Consider the following 9296-nt stretch of genomic DNA (forward strand, 5'->3'; position numbering starts at 1 on the left):
TAACATCTTCACTTAAATTCATATAAGTAAGATCAACAAACGTAATAAATTATTATAAATAATATGATCAAAATATTTTTATATGTTTTTAAGTATTTGTTATGACTATCTTTTGAAACTAGCTTAAACGATGAAGTATTTTCTATAGACATCATCCTCGTTCAAAAAGACTAATACTGAAAAATATGACAAATACTTTAAAAACCGAAAATTGAAAAAGATGGTGTAAGAACACGACTTAACCCATCTTCGTATTTTTTTTTAAATTTTGCCCTCGTAATGAGGGTGTAAAATTACACCAAAATGGTAAATAAACCAACGAAAAGCAAAACCTTCCGATGCCTAAGAATCAACAACACAGTTAGACATGGCCTCGTCCTCGGAAAACGCAAACCCAGAACTCAGAAAAGACGCTGTGTGGAATCGTTGGGTCATATTCTCACCCGCCCGAGCCAAACGACCCTCCGACTTCAAGTCCAAATCCCCTACCGACCCGAATACGAACCAACAGTGCCCCTTCTGCATCGGCCACGAGCACGAGTGCGCGCCCGAGATCTTCCGTGTCCCGCCCCGAGACCCGAATTGGAAAATCCGGGTCATCCAGAACCTCTACCCCGCCCTCTCCCGCACCCTCCCCGAACCCCAACACGCCCCTTCCGGTTCGCTCCAGACAGGGTTTGGGTTCCACGATGTAGTCATAGAAACTCCGGTTCACCCGGTTCACCTCAGTGATTTGCCTCCAACGGAAATTGGCCGAGTTTTTGTCGCTTATACCGAGAGAATCCAACAACTCGCAAGCCATAAATCAATTCAATACGTGCAGGTTCGTTCTCTTTAGCCTCCCAGTTTTCACAATTAGCATCTGAAAGATGCAGCCTTGTGTTTCTACTTGCGAGTTTATATGGTCTAATCAATTCGGAAATTTGGTAATTGCATTTGTTTTTAAATTTGGTTACTTTCTTAATGCAGTTGGGAAAATACTTTTGCGAATTTCAATGCACATTGCTAAATTACAATACTCAAAAGGAAGATTGAAGGAATTATTGAAATATTTTGAGTTCTTCCGATTGCCGTTCATTCTTGAACTTTGTAAATGTGTATTTCATCATACAGAACTTCTGTTTGACATCGGGGATAAGAAAACTACGGATGTTTTTTGACAAACTTTTCCCTAAATACTTCTAAGAGAGAGAAAAAGATACAAAGAAAAACAGAGATATGTTTCTCAATTAATTTATGCACCAGTTAATTGAAAATCAAAATTTAGAGAAGTTATATGAAAAATAAATTACAGATTAGTTTATGCATAAGATAATTTTAATTATAGAGAAACTTATTTCATTTTTTTGTTATTGTTTACCTCTCTGAAATGTTTATTGTAAAGTTATTCAGAAGAGGTCCTAATTGGAATAAATAATTACTCATTTAAGGACCTTAGGCATAAATATCACTCACTTCAACTAGGTACAAATGCAGCTGACAGGGCCACAATTGTGGTTACGATGAAGTTGTAGAAGGTCCAAAACTGAGTTGGCCGTTGCTGAATGTTTTTTAGAAATTTACCCACACTATATTTTTGAGGAACTAACTTCACTATTCACTCTATGGGTAGAAGTTCGTATTAGTTTCAAAATGGTGTAAATTATGATTTAAGTGTATCAATAAAATTTGTTTTCTCTTTGCAGACTTTAAATACTCAGAATAATATGAATACAATGTGAAATTATGTGCTCGTTGACATTGAATTAGTTCATAACGTCTGTGATCCCTGAATATGTGTTATTTCTGCTAATTAATCCTTATGCTTTAGATTTTAGCATTACTATGTATTTTTTGACACCGCATTGGCACCAAGGTGTTCTTTTTTGCTTAAAAGGGGTGTGTGGGGATGAAGCCCTTTTATCTTTGATGACTTTGTTGGTTGTGTTCTTATGGGGATTGATATTTTGACTGTGTAATGCATGAAGTTGCTTTATTTTTCCGTCTTTTGATATTTTTTTATCGTTTTTTAATCTTGCTTGTTCCAGAAGAGCTGAGGCAGGAATTTTAGATGTAAAAGTTTCCAATATATGTTTTTTATGCAGCATATGTTATATGTGTTGATATATCAAAGTATAAAATCTTAGGTGAAATCGGGGAATAGTGTTTGTGGATCTTGGATTTATTTGCTCTTAGATAAATATGTTTTAGGTTTCTTGCAGTGTGCAATTGTGTACTATGACTTCTAGACAGTATAATTGTTGATTTTACTTTGGGAAATCAGAGCAATTAAGCCATAAGCAATAGTTGCATGCCTAATTTGCATCATTAACAATATAACTATTTACTTTTTTGGTTGATGTTGTCACTGATAATTAAATGGTAGATGTTGTCTTCATGCCTGGATTTCCATTATTTTCTACCTTGACATTAATAATTGAAACTGATAAAGTTTTTCACTTGTCTGCATAAATAGTTTACTGTTTTTTTTTTCTTGCAATTTTTCTTAAACTTGTTTTTCTTAATCTTTGAAGGTGTTCAAAAACCATGGTGCTTCAGCTGGTGCATCAATGAGTCATTCTCACAGTCAGATGATGGCCCTGCCAATTATTCCACCAAGTGTATCTGCCCGCCTTGCAAGTATGAAAGATCATTTTGATCAGACAGGGAAATGTTTTATTTGTAAAATTCAACGTGAAGATCTTTTGATTGATTCATCTACCAACTTCTTTTCACTGGTTCCTTTTGCTGCAACATTTCCTTTTGAGATATGGATTGTTCCTCGGTACCACTCTGCTCACTTCCATGAATTGGATGCGGAAAAGGTAACAGTGGTTTATTTGCTAAATCTTCCTGCTTCTTGGATGCCAAATATTTAGTTTGATCTCAATATAATGCACCTGATGTGTGGCATGAATTAAAGGCTTAAATTTTAGTTATTTTCTGAGATTTGACACTCATTCCTATTATGGGCTGATTGCATGTGACAGAAACATACTGTCTGAACAAATAGATCTGAAATAGTGTTAAACTTTTAGTTGTACCAATAGCCATTATCTTATTTTGAAATCTTGCAAGATAAACTTTTAAATAAGTTATCATGATATGAAACCTTAAAAATAAGTTTTTATCATGTAAATAAAGTTAAACACGAGCCTTATAATGTCAGATTATTCTATTTCTACTGTGCCTCGTGCATCGAGTTGTTGTGGTTTAAATTTTGTTTAGTAGTTTGTTTTAAATATAATTTTATTCTTCCCATGACTATTAGTCAATTAACATAGTTAAGGGTAAGTCATACATATATAAAAACTAAATAGGTCTTTAAGTAGGCTAAGTCAAACTCTTAAAAATATCAAGCCAAGCCTAGAAAAACCTATAACAGGTAACAGGCCTGACTTACACTTCAAAATTTTCAAAAAGACCAGACCTGTCTAAATAGAACATCTTTCAGCCCAATCTATTTCTTCTCACAGTGACACAAGCTGAATCTGAAAAACATGGAGTGTTTGGAGTGAGAAACAATACAAATATTGGGAATAACAACGAACTACTGGCTTGGAAGCTCTTCATGTTTCTGATGTGCAAAAGTAAAAGGTTCAAAGAGGAAAGTTTTGAATTTGACAGGCAGTCTGTTATATTGAATATCTGATTAGAGCTGTAAGAAAATGCTGCATTCTGCATAAGACGCTGGTGATGCTTCTGCAGATGAACTTAGAACAGGGCAAGAATTAGCAAGTGGATTGTGAGGGATGTGTAGTGGATAGTGCTCAATAAGTAATGCTTACGACCTAATGGGAATTATAACTCTGAGGATCTATTGTGATGTAATCCATATTCAGTATCTTTGAAAAAGCACACATATTACTTAAAATATTAGTATCCATTGTGGAATTCACAATACTATATGGTTAGCATAACATAGCACAGATCCACCTTTGTATTACTGCAAATTGTGATATACACACGTACGAATATCTCCTTTATTCGTGTTTCTTGTTCCAAAGGTCGATAATTACTTCTAACATTTGTTTTGCAGGCAGTTGAACTGGGAGGTTTGTTGAAACTAATGCTCAGGAAGATGTCTTTGCAGTTGAACAATCCACCATTCAACTATATGATTCACACTAGTCCACTTCATAGTAACGGGTCAGAATTAGCATACACTCATTGGTTTATACAGATAGTACCTCAGCTAATTGGAATTGCGGGTTTTGAGCTTGGAACTGGGTGTTACATAAATCCTGTGTTCCCCGAGGATGCTGCAAAGGTTCTAAGGGAAGTAAAAGTTCCGGAGTGAGGACAATGCATGTACAAATATTGGTAACCTTGTCTCAAACTTGTTAGGTAATGAGTTTCTTTGATTTACATATGAGGGTCAAGCTTTTTTTGTCATTGAGATATTTAAAATAAGCTTTTCTTTTGTGTATCACTGAGAAAGCGATTGTGCCAAAAGAGGAATGGTTACTGCATTTTTTATAATTTCAATGTCTTTTGCGGGATTATTAAGGCAAGGGTATCTATCCTTTTGCTGAAGCAAATGCATGTAGTTTTTGCATGACAGACGCATTTTTCTTTAAACCTAAAAATGAAATTGATTTTGTGATAAAGTATTTTTCTCAAGACTATATTTGGATTGATGGTGTAGTGGAGGAGATGGAATTATGAGAAAGTTGGTCCACTGTTTGATTTACTAAGATAGGAATGGAATGAGATAAAAAGGAAAATGTTTGATCTCGATTGCACTCAATTCTTTATATCAACTCAGACATATCCTAAGAACTGTTTTTTTTTTTCAAGTTACTATTTGTAGCTTAAGAGAAAAACACTAAAATAACTCCTTTTTTTTTGTTTCTTTTTTGGAAGAAAAGAAGTATGCAATTATTGTATATTAGACTTTCCTTCCTGTCTGAGTTGTACAGTAGAAGGTGTCAGATTCTGTGACTTCTTTATAAGCCCCACCACTGAACCGTCACCATCTCTATTAATAGAGACTGTGTCAGCAGCACGTGTACTAACAACTGGATGCATAGGAAGTTGAGTTAGCAGTGTTCTTGCCAATGTAACTGACCCTATAAACGGGTTGACATTTTTTTGAGCTGGTTCAGTAACTACCTTCAATATTTTTGTGAGCTCTATATGCTACTGTGTTAGTTCAACCATTTGGATCAGGATCACTAGACGTTGAAATTTGAACTACAGATAATATCATCCATCATAATAGTAAAACTTTTTAATACACAAAAATCTATAACCATATGATTGAACTGGTCTGCTGTAACAATTGAACTGTAGAGGATCTTGATCCTAATTATTCTGTCAATAACAGAATGACATTCTATTTCAATCATGTATGTTTCCTCTTTTTCAATTCTATAGTAACTTATCACATCCAATAATGGTGTTAGATACATTAGCTCCCAGCTCGTACATTGATTGTCAAGGAATGGCTCTGCTTTGGCAACTCGTGCATTGTTATTTTTTTCTTCTCCCTCCATCCAAAAAGCTAATGAGTTGAGAGAATTTTAAGTTAAAAAACTTTAAATTAAATATATATGTTAAGTTAGAAAATTTTCAAACAGTTTTAACTTTTTCTCAGCAGGTATTATCATGAACTGTAACTTAAAAGTAATTTTTAAAATAAAAAAGAAATGAAAAATGTTAAGTATAGCATGGTAAGGTTAATAAATTGACTGATTATGATGCAAGTTGTGTGGTGTCAAAGTCTTGTGGAATGAACATTATTTAAGCTTCTTTTATCTAAGTGCACTATAAATCCCTCTTTTCTTTTAAATAATAAATTCCGCTTTTCTTTTAAATAATATTAAGCATCATTATGTAATATGACATTTTAAAGCACATCCATTACTTGTCATCATACAAAAATACTATTAGAAAAATAATAACGGAAAGCATGGAAGATTAAACTAAAATCATGCACAAAAATATATAGTAAACTTTTTTCAAAAAACCTATACACCTCCAAATATAGGAAATATTATTCAAATTAAGAGCAATTCTAGATGGCATAATATCATATCATTCATAATGGATTTTATTTTTCAATTATAAATTTTATTTGCAAAATTATTTTCCTTCCTTGAAAATATGAAAACCCTTAAACTTTATTTTTTACATATTTCCAAGCATTTTTATCCATCTCCTCTCAAAGATTCAAAAAAAATTGAAAATAAAAAAGAGCCTTACATATAATATGATTTTCCAACCAAGTCTAAAGCCAACCTTTTAAGAATGGTCAATAACAAGAATAGTTTCCATAATTTTGACATATAAAGAATTTTACACTCCCAAAATTGCAAATAACTCGTAAAATAGCAAAGAGATTATCAATATATTCATTCATAGTATCTTTAAAAGAGACAACACAAGTCGTCAAACCAAGACTTCCACAAGTTGCACCATTAATATTCACCTTAATCCAACCAACATATGGAAAACTTCAAAAAGATTTGTATATGAAACAAATTTCTTTCGGGTTTAGTGGTTATATCAAAAGATTTTTTAAAAAAAAAACATGTATATCATTTTTCTTGCCTCATAGAAGAATTACCCATCAACCTTATATATCCTCTAAAATAGTATGCACTACAATTTGCAATGAAACACTTTGCTGAAATTTGTCATAATTTTTCATCCTTCAAATTATTCAAATAGTATGTGTTACAACAAATAGTATGTTGAGTTTCAATGATGCACTCTCTGGAGAGTTAATGAAAATAATTAAATAAGTTGTAGACATGCATTGCAAATCTTCAAAAATATTTTGCAACTAAGACCAAATATATACAAAAATTTGATATTAAAACAAAGATGTTGAATGAACTCCTCTTTATCCCTACAAAGATAACACACATGTTCCTTTAACTTTGTAAGACAAACATTTTTTCTCTTGAGAACTTACTTATGAAAGTTGAAGTGGATGTTGATAGTGCCTTACTTTAGCCCACTCTTGAAGGGTATGCTAAAACTTTGAGGGAAACTTTCAAATGGAAGGCCATAACAACTTTTTTGCTTAACCTTAAACTTAAGCTTATTATGACAACAACTTCATTCAATCTGCTAGTTATATCATTTAATGATGAAGAGATAAAAGAAGTTGTTTGATTATGGTCCACCTTTTTGTTTTTGCTACTTAAAAAATGGGAGAGAGGATAAAGAAATGGAATACATGTTAAGGGAGAGCTACTGAAACAATGAAGATAAAGTTTAAGGGAGCAAACCTTGAAGAGTTGAACAAAATACTAGGCCAAAGTTTTCATTATTTTTGTGATATTTTATTGTTGTCATAAAAATGTAACAAATTATTATATAAAGTTTGATCTTTTTTTTTGTTTGAACAAAACAATAAATGTTTATGGTGTAAAACTTTGTACTAAAATTGCTCTGCCTTAGTTCTTAGACTATTTGTTAGAATCATTTATGAATTTTTACCAAAACCTAATGATAAATATTATATCTTCTTGATATGATCAACCTAATAAGAATTTAGTCAATGATTTAACTAGTTTGACTAGGCATCAAAGTCATGCTTTTATATTTATATCTATATGAGTTTTGTTTATTGAAAAATGTTTTGTGAAAACTTAATCTATTGAACCCTTTTAGAAAACTATATGTCTTTAACTCTAATAGTGCATACTTAGTGGAACTTAGTGCATAAGTTTTCTACTTATTAGATGAGTTTGATTATGTTGTATTATTTGGCTAAGTGTCTTCCTTCTTTAATCTCCAATTGATCATTTGAATTGATATAAAAATCTTATCACTTGAAATAAAAAATAATTTGTAATGTATATGACCGAGTACCCCTCAAGCACATCAGCATTGGTCTCGTCCTAAGATGATATAAGATAAAACACAACTGAATGCGTCCTAAGTGACTGCACCCAAACAGGTCCATCTTGCATGGTGACTACCACTAAACAGCCTGTCTAGTTACCTATCGGTCTACTAGAACCAATGACGTACCGATTACTTTGTAACTTAAAAGAATATGATCAAACATTGACTCAAACAAGGTAAATGGGCTATTGGCCCCAAGCCCAAGCTCGTCCAAGTAAAGGCCCACAAACGTAATAAATCATATTATAAATAGTACAATCATCGAGGTAAATAATTTATGTTCTCATTAATTACTTTAATACTCTATTCATGTTTAAGACTGAATTGAGCGTCAGGGTGTCTTCTGCATGCATAACTCCATTCACCTTACAAAAGACGAGTACTAACAAGAAAGAGGACAAAAACTTTGGAGAGCGAAAGTTGAATAATTTTGAGCAGTTGAATTTTTTATAGAGTACCTCTTTGTTTCATACCTAATAGAAAACTTTAATAACTCCATTGCCCATGACGACATTCTTCCCACTAAGTCTAGTTTCTACAAAATCTTCTAGATTTGATAGTCAGTTCTAATCACAACAAGGTGGCTCTATAAGAACATAATTAAAATGAGCTACAATGTTCAAAGAATTACCTTTTGACAATCAAGAAAGTTTTCAAAATCAATCAATCAAGTCATATGAACATTAGGAAATAATGCATCTGACTTTAGATCAAATTATTGGATTGATCGAACTATTTGGTTGATACTCGGCATAGCCTGAAAAGGATTATACTTGTGATACCTAGAGAGTTTGTAACTCATTATAACTTGGAGAGGGTGATACTCGTTACTAGTTAAATATGTTCATTAGTGGAATATCTTAAGTATGTTCCTTAAAAGATTGGACATAGCCTTAATGGTAAGGTTGATGAATCACTATTTTGCACTATTCACTTAGTTTTTCGCACTGAATTGTGTTTAATTCTCCATTATTGTCTCATTTACACTATTTGGACTTAATTTGACTAATAATTCTTATTTAAATTAATTTGAATTATTTGAGCCTAATTATTTCAATTATTATTTGTAGGACAATTGTGGAAACATATTTTGGGACTTTAAGAGGGTTGCCACATCATCTAATTTCGTTTTGTAATTTTAATTATTTTAGTTTTGACCAGATTTGACTTTTGGGCCTATTTTTTGTCAATATTTTGTAAGAAGCCCATATAGAGGGCATTTTCGTCTTTTGTCCTTTTAAAAACCCCCAAATCATATTTGGGAAGCTCTTTCCCTCATTTTCGTTTTCTCCTTTAGGTTTTGGAGCTTTGGTTCGTTTTCCAACCCCCCTCCCCCCTTTGTGGGGGGGTTAGGTTTGCTTTCTTGTATTGAATCTCGTTTATGTTTTTTAATTCCAATTGAGTTTCTATTTTTCGTTCCTTACTTTCAATTGTGTTTTCAATTTCGTTTCAAG

At 32.6% G+C, this 9296-nt stretch overlaps 1 protein-coding gene across 2 annotated transcripts; it reads left to right on the forward strand.

Annotated features, from left to right (window-relative positions):
* The first annotated feature begins 288 nt into the window (after nucleotides 1–288).
* On the forward strand, nucleotides 289–5263 carry LOC124825021 (putative galactose-1-phosphate uridyltransferase). 2 transcript variants are annotated; one of them, XM_088114573.1, is made up of 4 exons: nucleotides 289–823; nucleotides 2514–2804; nucleotides 4019–4326; nucleotides 4851–5263. In XM_088114573.1, the coding sequence occupies exons 1-3, from the start codon at nucleotides 368–370 to the stop codon at nucleotides 4277–4279; spliced, it is 1008 nt and encodes a 335-aa protein (XP_087970699.1). In that variant the 5' UTR covers nucleotides 289–367; the 3' UTR covers nucleotides 4280–4326; nucleotides 4851–5263. The 2 variants fall into 2 exon arrangements, with proteins under 2 accessions (XP_087970699.1, XP_047153514.1); XM_047297558.2 differs by lacking the exon at nucleotides 4851–5263 and having other exon boundaries at nucleotides 290–823; nucleotides 4019–4542.
* The last annotated feature ends 4033 nt before the right edge of the window (nucleotides 5264–9296 follow it).

This window comes from Vigna umbellata, chromosome 4 (assembly GCF_029865625.1).
Source record: "Vigna umbellata cultivar VRB3 chromosome 4, Vumbellata_1.0, whole genome shotgun sequence".
In the NCBI taxonomy this organism is placed as follows: Eukaryota; Viridiplantae; Streptophyta; class Magnoliopsida; order Fabales; family Fabaceae; genus Vigna; species Vigna umbellata.